Here is a 15,281-nt window from a genome sequence, read left to right on the forward strand (position 1 = left end):
TATCATAATTTGAATTAATTGAATGGTAATAATTTAATTATTATTTATTGTGAAGTATTTAGGAGCGCAACATATATTTGTAGATATTTCCAACACAGTTGTAGTTATGTGTTTCATGTTTGCGATCCTCTAGTAATTATCACACCTGTGGCTCGCAAGTCACTCTGATTCATCTATACCTGTTGACATCATCAACCTGCCTCAGCCAATGCCATGACTCAAATTTTATAAGGATTTATTTCACATATATTTATTATTTAATGTTTAGTATAAAGCTTACTTGTTTTTCAGCTTCTGGAAGTGCTCTCCATTCACTTCCAATAATCTTGACAAGTTCAGTGACTGACGCCTCTATAAAAAATAGAAACACATATATTGAACAAGCTTAAAAATACCACAAACGTGCAAAAATAAATATACAAATCTTTGCAGAAAACCCTTTTACAACATTAGAGTGGACTTTTCACCTTTCTCCAAACTGTTTTTCAGTCACTTTCTCCCCCCACCTCCTATACAACTGCATGTAAATGTCATATTTTTACTTTAGTAAATACCCAATATTTCACATTCTACTTCCACAATTCTTGCCCAGAAAAAAGGGATTCTTCAGGTCACCTGCAACATCCTGGGATAGCCCGATCACAAATTACAAGGCCTACCGGCTAGAGAATGCCAAAATCCTGCGTATCACAAGATTTCACACTTACAGAGCATTACTGCACATCACGAGGGGCCGGGTTTCAAAGTTAGGGAGTGAAACCTGGCTCCTAGATGGCGGCATGGAAAAAGGACAAGTAAACTGCGAGTAAGGTATCACTAGATCCTACAGGCTGTTTTTTTCTGAAAGTCCTTAAAGTGGTTGTAAACCCCTACATATACCCAGTGAAGTGACTTGCCTCAGGTGATACACAGAAATGAAAAATACTCCGACACATGTTGTACCTGTTTATCTACAGCTGTCTGTCCCCTACATCTATTCAAAGTTCAGAAATTACTCAAGAACTCTCAGCTATGAAAAGCAGGGGGCGGGGAGTTGACGTTGCATCAGTGAGAACTCTGAGATCTAATTGGAGGGAAGGGACACACCCCCTCCACACAGCTCACAAGAAAAAAAACTGAGGCAGTCAACCACAGGCTATGCCCTCCTGGTCACCATTTTTCTCTTGGTGTCAGGAAAACTCATCAGAATTGATTCATGCCGATAGAGGAAAGAGGCAGCAGACAGAAATGACACGTAGTGCTCTAGATTGAGACAAGTACACAGAGGGTTATGCTTTGTTCATTTTCCATGTCTGAAGGTTTACAAGCACTTTCAAGTGTTACTAAACCGACAACAGTATAATCAATCTGTATATGCAGTAAAGCATGCTTGCTATACTCACTGTGAACCTAAGGGTTTAATCCTCTGCATTGTGTAAAAAAGCTGTTTGATCCTGACTTCTGTGATCTTCTTCTTCCAGTGCCCCCTCTTATGTCCTAATCATGTGCAGTCACTCTGCACATGCTCAGTGTGGTGTTTATTAGGAGCTTGTCCAATTGGTGCAAATAATTACCAGCATCCTGGCTATTCAACTTATACTATTTATCTAGCTGTGAGCAGATAGAGATGTAATTTAAGTTCTAAACAGCCTCCTATACTGTTTTTTCTCTCAGTCTTCTTGTTAGGCTCTTAGTCCTTGAACACACAGTTTATTACTGTCTCAATTGTGACTCTCTGTAGCTCAGATCAGGAGATGGCCTGATCTAACCCAGGATTGGACAGGATTGGACATGCCCCACAGCATGTTTAAAAGTAATAGCTCACTCAGGAGCCTCGACTTAGTGCAGTTTCTTCAGTTAGGAACATATTTAGCTCACACATCCTGTTGTTCATCCTAGTTAGGACAGCCGGTCTGAGAGACACTAGAATCAATAAACATACCTGGCAAAAAAAACCTCTTAGGCAGACTTGTTAGATAAAAACCTGTGAAGAGGCTGAAGTGAATACTGGCACAGAATAAAGGATCTGTACACTTTCAACTAGGTATTAGTGTAGTAATATTCCCTGTTCTGTTTGTTTGCATTACCTTGTAATGATGGGCTGACATTTTGTGGCTACAGTTTGAAGTGTCATGGCTGATCGATTCCCCCATGTCCATATATTGCTTCAACTAACTTGTCCTTTTCAGCCAAGAGGACAGGACAATTTTCTGTTCTGGGTCACATATTATCCAATACATGCCTTGACTTCCACTCTGTGTCACATCACAAGTGTAGAAGTGCTAATGCAAAAATCAAACATCTTCTGGCTGCATGTGAGCTCTCTGTGTGTCTGCATTCTCTACCTGCTTGCATCTGTGTCTGATCTAACTACTGTGTAGCTCTCACCTGCACAAACAGTAGACTGAGAAACCCAGATTGTGTGGGATTTGTTGTTTCTTCACAGGAAATGTAAGTTCTCATATTATAGACAGAGGTCATGCATTAAAGTGGCTGTAAACCTCAGATATGAAATCTGAAGAAAGCATATATATATATATATATATATATATATATATATATATATATATATATATATATATATATATATATATATATATATATATATATATATATATATTTGATGGTTGAACTGGATGGACTTTTGTCTTTTTTTTTTAGCCAGATTAACTATATCCCGCTATAGTATGTACTTGTCTCATTAAAGAGCACAATGTGTCATTTCTATCTGCTGCTTTGTTCCTCTGCTATCAGCATGATTCACCTCTGACACAAATTTCCCTGACACCAAGAGAAAAATGGTGACAGTGGAGGAAGCTCCAGCTGAATGATAACCTCAGCTTTGTTCCTGGGAGCTGTGTGGAGGGGGTGTATCCCTTCCCTCCAATCAGCTTTCAGAACTCTCTTCACTGAGCTCTGCAAAGTATAACTTTAGCTCTCTGACACCTTTTTTCCCGAACACTCAAAAAGCTGTATTTATTCTGGACTTTGAATAGATGTAAAGAGAAGACTGGTGATAAACAGGTACAACGTATGTAGGAGGATTTGTTTCAAGGGTTCACAACCACTTTAACTTGTGCAGTGCCATGCCAGATATCTCCTGTTTCTACAGAAACTACTGACATGGGAATGTGAAGATTTACTCTACTGGGCTGTGTGTACTGGGCAACAAATTACATGCAGGTGAAAAACAGTGCCTTTAAGGTTGACAAAAAAGTTTTAGATTAGCAATGAAGATGGCTGGAAAAATAGAGGACAATTCCTTCTTAATACTGTAATAGAAGTTACTGTAAATCTGCCATCATAATCAAGAACCATCAACAAGTTGACCGAAGGGTTGGACACACTGTACCTCAAAATTGCCCATTATATATTCCTTAGGGTTAGCAGAGAGCTAAAACAGGTTTCTCATGAAGCTCAACCCTTCAAGCTCTGAACAAGGAGCACATGCCAACAATAAAATAAGGGCAATCATGCCAGGACACATGAAGACCACTAACAACAAGAATCCCCCGTGTTACTGACAGGTCCTAGAGAACTCTGAGGAGAAATGTGCAGTGACAGCAAACTACACAACCAGGCAGTAGTGAGATAAAAAGTCAACTCCATACTTACCGGTAAATACGTATTTCACTGGTCCCAGTCACTGCCAAAGCTGCTGTCTGCCCTCCGAACACAGCAGAGGGTCAATGGAGGAGAACTGCAAAATGTTCTTCCAGAGTTCACACCAACGCTTTCAGGAAGCTTGGCAAGCAGAGGCACCAGCATCCCTGACCATTCCCCCTGGGCTTGAGCAGCTTACAAACAACAGATCTAGCCTGGCACATCCCCAGGCAGCAACATTGTTAGGGACCAGCCGGTGGTAGCCTCTAGCGGCCCACAGACCAGAATTCCCCAGGGCGCGGAATCTAAGTTCCGACTTGCTTGTTCACCTGAGCCCCTGATGGTGGGGATGGACTTGGAGCAAGCTGAGACCAGGTTGCGACCCCTGGGTGCAACCAGCTGTGGAAGAGGCACCTGTCGGTGGTACGCAGCAGGTGAGAGTCTGATGTGAGGAGGTAGAGTAAGCGAGGTCAGACAGGCTGGGTCGGTAACAGCTGAGCAGGTCGGTACAAAACAGCAGGCAGAAGAATAAACGGGTCACGGTCCGGGTTTGGCAACAGGAGATCAAAAGTGCAGGAGCAGGCAGGAGAATGGTCAGGCAAGACAGGGGTCAGAGCAGGAGAAGTCAGCAGATCAGGATCAGGCAGGGTCAGCAGCAAAGTAAACTCACAGGAAAGACCATACGGCACTTGAGCATTGCAAGAGCTGGGTTTAAATAGCCAGCCCAACTCCTGACAGGCACTCCTGGGTCCTAATGCTTGCCTGGTGCCGTCATTGGTGACAGGCGCGTCTGGGTCCTAGTGCCCGCCTGCCTGTACGTTTTGTCAGGACTCTAAGCATGTGCGGATTCGATCGACCCAGCGATCTTCCCAATTCCCTGACAAACATCTATTCACTGCTCAAGCATTGCTGACAGGAAGGATCCAAACCAGGCCAGGCCAGGCCAGGCCACAAAAGAAGTCACCACACAAAAGTGGCCTTCTCCAGGCACTGAAAAATGGAGTGAGCCCAGATCTCAACCTACCAATAAGGAGGAAGAGACTGGTGGGCAAAGATGAACACAATGGTAACGGGTAAAGTTCCACAACTCATAGCAACCAATTAGTTTACTGGAGTTAAACTCTTGGAAGGTTAATTCTGATACAAATTTGTATATGTGTCACCTGTGCATTGTGGGAAATACACAAATTAGATATTTCTGTTAAAACCATATCCAAGAATTTACCTGGGTACTTCCGACTCAGTAGTGGTCGCTGGTGACGTAAAAAGCGAAAAAAAGATGACAGAGGAGCTTTTGGGGGTTCCTTCAGTGGAGCTTTTGGTAAGTCAGGTAAGACTGGATTTTTCGAGAACCACCTTGCTGTCGTACACTGCACAGCTGATAACGCACTAGGAAGACTGCTGCACCTGGAAGGAGGACACGGTTACAAATGTAACTTTGAATAAAATATGTCTAGTACTAAAGCATATTGGTGATGAGAGAGATTGTTACAAGTCAAACTAGCTACATTTTAACTAGGGGGAAAAAAAAATATTTATCCATAATCACAGACTTATACCAAAGAAATTATATTTTCACTAAGCCACCAAATACATCTATCAGTAGGGAACACAAACATATATACGGTAAGTTCATTTCAAATGTATCCACAAAACAGTAGCTCAAAAACCCTCAACAAGCAAAAACCTATTGTTTTCAAAAAGCCCTTGCTGACATCTGAGTGGTCTGTCGCTTGAAAACACCTGTCACTCAAAAAAGTAGATGAGCTACTTTTCAGACAGAATTAGGAGCTTTGCTTCTCACAGACTCCGGGATGTTAAGTTCATATCGCTCAATGCCTAGGACATGTAGTTCCGAGCACCGGGCAGGTAGTTTTAATTGCCTTTAGCCGGGCAAGCAGCAGGGCTCATCTCTCAGGTGGAAGCATCTGGGCGGCAGAGCTGTCGTCCGATTGCTTCCATACAGCCCATTATGGTGCCAGCCTCCACAAACTCCCCCCCCTGCCCACTATGTCTCCAGGGTTCCACTTGCCCATCTGCTGGCCCAGGACCAGTCAGTGGCTGCCGGCGGGTATAGCAGAGGGAAGAGAATGGACACATCCACTCCCCTCCTTGTCCTGACCCAGAAGTGATGTGATATCACTTCTGGGTCCCCGCTGACAGATTCCCGCCCAGCAAGGCCGGGAAAGAATGTAATGCAATGCGATATGCACTGCATTATATCGAGTACAGGAGAGACATGCATGGTCTTTCAGACCAAAGGTGACTCAATAAAGAGAACCTGTCACCAAAAACCATCACATAGAAGACTTTTTGTCCCCTCTGTGATGAAAAAAAAAAAAAAAAAATTATGTAAAAAAAATTTTCTTTTTTTTTTGAAAAATTAAAGTTACACCCAAGCATATAACATATAACCCCCCCCCCCCAAATAGCATGTTTATTTTAAATCTCTTCTTTTTAACCATCGTAGACTTTTATGTATATTATTTAAAATTCATGAGGATTAATTGACAGTTTTTTACAGGGACCTGGGTAATGTCTGTGACTACACTAGGGTTCATACAAAAACGTTGGGGCACTTCTTGTGAAATTATCCATTTAATTTATCTTCTAAGGCTAAAGAAACCCTAAAGCAATAACAGAAATACAGTTGGCTGTAAGGAAGGTGTGATTTCCTCCAAATGATATACCGCTTATCATCCTACCACTATAGGCACCAAAGATGGATATTATTTATTTATTACAGGTACTTATATAGCACCGTCAAATTATATATAATATACACACATTTAAAATATATATATTTACATACACAGTATCTCCCAGAAGCGAGTACGCCCCTCACATTTTTGTAAATATTTTATTCTATCTTTTCATATGACAACACTGAAGAAATTACACGTTGCTACAATGTAAAGTAGTGAGTGTACCGCTTGAGGGGACAGAAAATTTACACTGTTATACAAGCTGTACATTCACTACTTTACATTGTAACAAAGTGTCATTTCTTCAGTGTTGTTCTATCATGAAAAGATAGAATAAAATATTAACAAAAATGTGAGGGGTGTACTCACTTCTGTGAGATACTGTATATATCTACCTACATATAGATTTATATATACACACACACATCATAAATCATTTCAGATCCTTTTCCACCTTTAATGTAGCCTATAAACTGTACGACTCAGTTGAACAACAAACTGAAATCTTTTAGGTGGAGGGAAGTAAAAATAAAAAACTAAAATAATATGATTGCATAAGTGTGCACACCCTTAAACTAATACTTTGTTGAAGCACGTTTTGATTTGATTCCAGCACTCAGTCTTTTTGGGTATGAGTCTCTCAGCATGGCACATCTTGACTTGGCAATATTTGCCCACTCTTCCTTGCCCTCGCAATCTGACAGATTTGAAGTGTTTTTGCATCTCCTGTACACAGCCCTCTTCAGATCACCCCACAGATTTTCCATCAGATTCAGGTCTGGGCTCTGGCTGGGCCATTCCAAAACTTTAATCTTCTTCTGGTGAATCCATTCCTTTGTTGATTTGAATGTATGCTTTGGGTCGTTTTCATGCTGAAAGATGAAGTTCCTCTACATGTTCAGCTTTCTAGCAGAAGCCTGAAGGTTTTGTGCCAATATTGACTGGTATTTGGAACTGTTCATAATTCCCTCTACCTTGACTAAGGCCCCAGTTCCAGCAGAAGAAAAACAGCCCCAAAGCATGATGCTGCCACCACCATGCTTCACTGTGGGTATGGTGTTCTTTTGGTGATGTGCAGTGTTGTTTTTGCACCAAACATATCTTTTGGAATTATGGCCAAAAAATTCAACCTTGGTTTCATCAGACTATAACACATTTTCCCACATGCTTTTGGGAGACTTCAGATGTGTTTTTCCAAAATTTAGTCAGACTTGGATGTTTTCTTTGTAAGAAAAAGCTTCCATCTTGCCACTCTACCCCATAGCCCAGACATATGAAGAATACGGGAGATTGTTGTCACATGTACCACACAGCCAGTACTTGCCAGATATTCCTGCAGCTCCTTTAATGTTGCTGTAGGCCTCTTGGCAGCTTCCCAGACCAGTTTTCTTCTCGTCTTTTCATCAATTTTGGAGGGACATCCAGTTCTTCGTGATGTCACTGTTGTGCCATATTTTCTCCACTTGATGATGACTGACTTCACTCTGTTCCATGGTATATCTAATGCCATGGAAATTCTTTTGTACCCTTTTCCTGACTAATCGCTTTCAACAATGCCTCTGATGCTTTGGAAGCTCTCTGCGGACCATGGCTTTTGCTGTAGGATGCAACTAAGAAACTGTCAGGAAAGACATACTAGAACAGCTGAACTTTATTTGGGGTTAATCAGAGGCACTTTAAATAATAAGGCCCGGAACTGACTCCTAATTAACATGATTTTGAATGTGGTTGCTTAATTCTGAACACAGCTACATCCCCAGTTATAACAGGGTGTGCACACTTATGCAACCACATTATTTTAGTTTTTTATGTTTACTCACCCCCCCCCCCAAAAAAAAAAAAAAGATTTCAGTTTTTCAATTGAGTTGTACAGTTTATAGGGCACATTAACCGCTTACCCTCCAGAGGATTTACCCCCCTTCCTGACCAGGCCGTTTTCTGCAATACGGCGATGCCTTACTTTAACTGACAATTGCGCGGTCATGCAACGTTGCACTCAAAGGAAATTTACGTCTCTTTTTTTCCCAAGAATAGAAATTTCTTTTGCTGGTATTTGATCGCCTGTGGGTTTTTCATTTTGAGAAACAAAAAACTATATTTTTGAATTTTTGCTATTATGTCCAGTAAACATTTTTAAAAAAAATAAAATTTTGTCATAAATTTAGGCCAAAATTTATTCTGTTACATGTCTTTGCTAAAACAAATCCCAATACATGTAAATGAATTGGTTTAAGTAAAAGTTATAGCGTCTACAAATGGCGGTATATATACTGGGATTTTTGTGTTTTTATTTTTACTGGTAATGGTGGTGATCAGCGACTTATAGTGGGACTGCGGCGGGCATTCTGGCATTGGGGGGAACTGACTTGGTGTCACTGACATCCCCAGAGACACCAATACAGTGATCAGTGCTAATAAAAGCACTGACACTGTACTAATGGCACTAGGCAGGAAGTTAACATGTGGGGTGATCAAAGAGTTAACTGTGTGCCGACTTTACATTGTGTCCTGTGTTAGTGCTTCACTGTAAGCACACTGCTTTGCATGGCAGTGCTATGCACAGCCATGCAAAGCAGTGTGCACGAGCTGACGGGACAGAACTGTAAGGTGTATAAACAGTTCTCCCACCTGTCAGAGAAGCTCAGCAATCATCGTCTGGGACCCAGTGATTGACAGCTGAACCCACAAATGGCAACGCGGGTAGGGCCCGTGCCCCCTACCCGGAACAGCACAATCATGTATAAAAGCCTTAGAAAAGAAATGGTGCAATTAAAATATTTCCAGAAAGGGATGTTACAAAGAAATGAATAGAATAATAATACAACAGACGAATAAAAGAAAGAAGTTAAGAATAAAAGAAAGAAGTTACTTGCAAAGTCCTGGTTTTAGCAGAGTCCAATTGTCTGAGCAAAAATGTTGCCATGGCTCTCAAGTCCATTAAGATGTTCCTTGGTTGATGTTAAACGAGAGCTCTTACTAGATCTGGTCAGTCCCTTTTCTAGGGTATCTCACCTCAACGACAACAACCTCCTCGATCCCCTACAGTCCGGCTTCCGTCCCCTACACTCCACCGAAACTGCCTTACTCAAACTCTCCAACGACCTGCTAACCGCCAAAGCTAATGGCCACTATTCAGTGCTCCTACTCCTTGACCTCTCTGCGGCCTTCGACACAGTCGACCACCCCCTCCTCCTCAAAAAACTACACTCCCTCGGCCTCAGAGATTCTGCTCTCTCCTGGCTCTCATCCTACCTGTCACAACGCTCTTTCAGCGTTACCTATAATGCCACCACCTCCCTCTCACTCCCCCTCTCTGTTGGAGTCCCTCAAGGCTCTGTCCTCGGGCCCCTTCTCTTCTCCATCTACACCTCCTCCCTTGGCCAACTCATACACTCTCACGGCTTCAACTACCACCTCTATGCCGACGACACACAAATCTATCTCTCAACCCCCCACCTCACCCCCTCGGTCTCCACCCGAATCACACACCTGTTGAGCGACATATCAGACTGGATGTCGCTCCACTTCCTTAAACTGAACCTCTCCAAAACCGAGTTTCTTGTCTTCCCTCCAGCCCGGACACCACCCCCCATTGACTTCTCCATCATGTCCAACAACGCCACCATCAAACCCGCCCTGCAGGCCAGAGTACTTGGTGTCATTTTGGACTCCAACCTATCCTTCCAGCCCCAAGTCCACTCTTTAACAAACTCGTGCAGACTCCACCTCCGCAACTTCGCCAAAATCTGCACGTTCCTAACTCCAGAAACCACTAAACAGCTCATCCACTCCCTCATCATATCACGACTCGACTACTGCAACTCCCTCCTCACTGGCCTGCCTCGCTGCTGGCTATCCCCGCTTCAGTCCATCCTGAATACGGCTGCCAGACTCATTCACCTTTCCAACCGCTCCGTTTCCGCCACCCCCCTCTGCCAATCCCTCCACTGGCTTCCGATTGCGCAACGGATCAAATTCAAAATCCTAACGCTGACGTACAAAGCTGTCCACCATACTGCCCCGAACTACATCTCTGACCTAATATCCAAGTACCGCCCAACACGCACACTCCGCTCCTCACAAGACCTCCTTCTCTCTAGTTCCCTGGTCTCCTCCTCCCATGCCCGCCTCCAGGACTTCTCCAGGGTGTCACCCATCCTCTGGAACTCCCTGCCCCAACCCATCAGATTATCACCTACTCTCCTCTCCTTTAGGCGCACCCTGAAAACCCATCTCTTCAGGGAAGCCTACCCCGCCCCCTGCTAACTTGCCGACCTCCTCCACTCTTCCTACCACTCCATCCCCCACAGCTATCTCCTCCTGTGCCACCATCCCCTCCCTCCTAGATTGTAAGCTTGAAAGAGCAGGGCCCTCGATCCCCTCATGTTTTGCATTGTATTGGTATTGTTCTGTCACATGTTCTGTCCCCCTTTATAATGTACAGCGCTGAGCGAACTATTGGCGCTTTATAAATACTGTATAATAATAATAATAATAATAATAATAGGGTATCAAAAGGGGTGTCGCCCGAGACCAATAATACGTGATATCTTATATTAGTGCCGCGCATATCTCTCCATATACTGTACACAATCTACTTAGTGCATCAAAAAACATGTAACTTAAACACTTGTGAATGTAATAATGACCACAACCTATAGTCCTTCATATGTGATATTATCCGTGCATATATATATTAAAAAAAAACAAAACACAACTTTGTGCCAGACAGGTGCTCCTTTTTCCTTGAGTCCACATAAATTCTTAGATGTGCTCCTCCACCAGAGACATAGTTATACTCTTACCTCCTTCTATGACCCAAATTGCATAGGTCAAATAGCGCTTTTCCCTTTAAGGTGACTCCTGAGGAAGTCATGTGATGTGACGTAACGCGTAGGGGGGGCCGATTATGTCAAGCTGCAAAACCAGAAGTTTACAAGCTGCCATCTTGGAATTTCCTTGAATGCATTGGTGTTAATATTTGACAGGCGTTTTTACTGTGGTGTCCCAGCAGGACACTTTTAAATGTGAGTGCACTTTGTTATTTTAAATTACACAGTATTTGAGTACTACACTATGTCAAGCGTTTGTTTACATATGCGGAGGATATGTGGGATAAAGAAGGAGGCGAGATCATCTGCAGCAGAGTGAGGGGGATAGTGGAGCTAGCGATACATTATACCTACCCGGGTTAAAGGGAAAAGCGCTATTTGACCTATGCAATTTGGGTCATAGAAGGAGGTGAGAGTATAACTGTATGTCTCCTGATGGAGAAGCACATCTAAAAATATACATGGACACAAGGAAAAAGGAGCACCTGTCTGGCACAAAGTTTTTTTTTTTTTAATATATGCACGGATAATATCACATATAAAGGACTATATGCTGTGGTCATTATTACATTCACAAGTGTTTAAGTTACATGTTTTTTGATGCACTCTGTAGACTGGATACAGTATATGGAGATATATACGTGGCACTAATATATCACTATGTATGTATGTGGAAACACATGTGTCAGCAGCACTAGTGTACACAGGAGGTTGGTTGTTTATGAGCTGAAGTTTTAATTGTATACATTGACCAATAATACAGTTTAAGGGATGGGTGCTAGGAGGTCATCAAATTTATGACCAAGTCCCAACTACAATTTTACACTAATATTAATAACCTCCAATATGTGCTGGTGGTATTCTAGCAACTGGAAGATTAATATTCAGAATCACATTTTGAACCCAGGGATACCAAACACAGTGTACCTAGTCACCCAGGAGGCAAGAGACTGCTTTCTTCCCTTTCGTATGTGCTAACATAGTCATGTATGACCTTGATTTGTTCGGTATGATATTCCTCATTCAAATATATACCTAATATTAATGTGTCCTGTTCCTGTTGAATTTTATGAACTGTATGTGGAATTGTTACAGGTGGAATAGATGTTTTATGGCACACTCTGAATTCCTAGAGCCTTCATGTGTGACTGCATTATTGTTTTACAATTGGGCAGAGGAAAGTGTTTTCCATGGTTAGTGGAAACAGACATCCAGCCAAGATTAATTATCTGTTTATAGCCTGGTCAGATCTGTGTTTTAATTAAGATAAGAGGTTCTTTTGAAGTTTGTTAAAAGTTACAGCTACAAATTGCACAGTTTTCAGGAAGAGTGAGGGGAGGAATATCATTGCTCATGAAAAACAAAAATGGCTGTCGCGTACTGGTTCCATGTCCTTATTGCGCACAATCGTTACAAGGGGGAGGACAGAAGGATTCGGTTCCAGGAGAAGGACAGCGGGATTCGCTTCCAGGGAGGGACAGCGGGATTCGCTTCCAGGGAGGGACAGCGGGATTCGGTATTAGCAGCGGAGGAGAACAGAGGGATTCGGATCCAGGGAAGGACAGAGGAGGAGGACGGAGGGATTCGGATCCAGGGAAGGACAGCGGAGGAGGACGGAGGGATTCGGATCCAGGGAAGGACAGCGGAGGAGGACGGAGGGATTCGGATCCAGGGAAGGACAGCGGAGGAGGACGGAGGGATTCGGATCCAGGGAAGGACAGCGGAGGAGGACGGAGGGATTCGGATCCAGGGAAGGATAGCGGAGGAGGGCGGAGGGATTCGTTTCCAGGGAAGGACAGCGGAGGATGGCGGAGGGATTCGTTTCCAGGGAAGAACAGAGGAGGAGGACAATGGGATTCGGATCCAGGGAAGGACAGAGGGATTCGGATCCAGGGAAGGACAGAGGGATTCGGATCCAGGGAAGGACAGAGGGATTCGGATCCAGGGAAGGACAGCGGAGGAGGACAGAGGGATTCGGATCCAGGGAAGGACAGCGGAGGAGGACAGCGGGATTCGGATCCAGGAAAGGACAGCGGGATTCGGATCCAGGGAAGGACAGCGGGATTCGGATCCAGGGAAGGACAGCGAAGGAGGACAGAGGGATTCGGATCCAGGGAAGGACAGCGAAGGAGGACAGAGGGATTCGGATCCAGGGAAGGACAGCGGAGAAGGACAGAGGGATTCGCTTCCAGGGAAGAACAGCGGAGAAGGACAGAGGGATTCGCTTCCAGCGAAGGACAGAGGGATTCGGTTCCAGGGAAGGACAGCGGAGGAGGACAGAGGGATTCGCTTCCAGGGAAGGAAAGCGGAGGAGGACAGAGGGATTCGCTTCAAGGGAAGGACAGCGGAGGACAGAGGGATTCGCTTCCAGGGAAGGACAGCGGAGGACAGAGGGATTCGCTTCCAGGGAAGGACAGCGGAGGACAGAGGGATTCGCTTCCAGGGAAGGACAGCGGAGGAGGACAGAGGGATTCGCTTCCATGGAAGGACAGCGGAGGAGGACAGAGGGATTCGGATCCAGGGAAGGACAGAGGGATTCGCTTCCAGGGAAGGACAGAGGGATTCGCTTCCAGGGAAGGACAGAGGGATTCGCTTCCAGGGAAGGACAGAGGGATTCGCTTCCAGGGAAGGACAGAGGGATTCGCTTCCAGGGAAAGACAGAGGGATTCGCTTCCAGGGAAGGACAGAGGAGGAGGACAGAGGGATTCGCTTCCAGGGAAGGACAGAGGGATTCGCTTCCAGGGAAGGACAGAGGGATTCGCTTCCAGGGAAGGACAGAGGGATTCGCTTCCAGGGAAGGACAGAGGGATTCGCTTCCAGGGAAGGACAGAGGGATTCGCTTCCAGGGAAGGACAGAGGGATTCGCTTCCAGGGAAGGACAGAGGGATTCGCTTCCAGGGAAGGACAGAGGGATTCGCTTCCAGGGAAGGACAGAGGGATTCGCTTCCAGGGAAGGACAGAGGGATTCGCTTCCAGTTGAAGGACAGAGGGATTCGCTTCCAGGGAAGGACAGAGGGATTCGCTTCCAGGGAAGGACAGAGGAGGAGGACAGAGGGATTTGGTTCCAGGGAAGGACAGAGGAGGAGGACAGAGGGATTCGGTTCCAGGGAAGGACAGAGGAGGAGGACAGAGGGATTCGGTTCCAGGGAAGGACAGAGGAGGAGGACAGAGGGATTCGGTTCCAGGGAAGGACAGAGGAGGAGGACAGAGGGATTCGGTTCCAGGGAAGGACAGAGGAGGAGGACAGAGGGATTCGGTTCCAGGGAAGGACAGAGGAGGAGGACAGAGGGATTCGGTTCCAGGGAAGGACAGCGGAGGAGGACAGAGGGATTCGCTTCCAGGGAAGGACAGCGGAGGAGGACAGAGGGATTCGCTTCCAGGGAAGGACAGCGGAGGAGGACAGAGGGATTCGCTTCCAGGGAAGGACAGCGGAGGAGGACAGAGGGATTCGGTTCCAGGGAAGGATAGCGGAGGAGGACAGAGGGATTCGCTTCCAGGGAAGGAAAGTGGAGGACAGAGGGATTCGCTTCCAGGGAAGGACAGCGGAGGAGGACAGAGGGATTCGCTTCCAGGGAAGGACAGCGGAGGAGGACGGAGGGATTCGCTTCCAGGGAAGGACAGCGGAGGAGGACGGAGGGATTCGCTTCCAGGGAAGGACAGCGGAGGAGGACGGAGGGATTCGCTTCCAGGGAAGGACAGCGGAGGAGGACGGAGGGATTCGCTTCCAGGAGAGGGAGATCAGGGCTCTATGTATTTCCTGCAGGGATAACATCCATAAGCCATCATTCGGCCGAGACATGCACATAGACCCAGCATGGCTGGAAGGCAAATGGTGTGTGACAGCCGGATCCCCGCCGGGAATGCTGGGATTTGTAGTCCCACAGCTCTCACTGACACTACAGGCCAGGAGATGGAGTGCCGTTCTCATCACCCACAGCCTACATGTGATACCTTCCAGCTTGTGCACAGCTGAGCCCGACCAGCGACTTGACAAGGACCCCAACACCTCTAGACAGCAGGGAAACCATGACTGCTACAGGAGCCTCCGATCCCGCTCATCCGCAAGGCATGCCGGGCACTTGTACGTCACTTCCTCCCGTTTTCTCCCTAGTGAACCTATTTCTTGTTATCTCTCTGCTGCTTCTCTTGTGCATTGTACACT

General features: G+C 45.3%; 1 protein-coding gene across 1 annotated transcript in view; it reads right to left on the reverse strand.

The window, feature by feature from the left end:
- The window catches only part of TFAM (transcription factor A, mitochondrial), a 33,735-nt gene extending 18,516 nt beyond the window's left edge, over window positions 1–15,219 (reverse strand). Inside the window, exons 1-3 of the mRNA XM_089692793.1 lie at window positions 15,071–15,219; window positions 4,808–4,989; window positions 281–351 (exon numbers count right to left, since the gene is read on the reverse strand). Of these exons, the coding sequence (XP_089548919.1) occupies window positions 281–351; window positions 4,808–4,989; window positions 15,071–15,147 (330 nt within the window). The 5' untranslated portion in view covers window positions 15,148–15,219. The remainder of the gene's footprint in view (window positions 1–280; window positions 352–4,807; window positions 4,990–15,070) is intronic.
- Between the last annotated feature and the right edge of the window lie 62 nt (window positions 15,220–15,281).

Source organism: Staurois parvus, unplaced genomic scaffold (assembly GCF_062004578.1).
Source record: "Staurois parvus isolate SC_StPar_1 unplaced genomic scaffold, SC_StPar_1.0 ptg000604l, whole genome shotgun sequence".
In the NCBI taxonomy this organism is placed as follows: Eukaryota; Metazoa; Chordata; class Amphibia; order Anura; family Ranidae; genus Staurois; species Staurois parvus.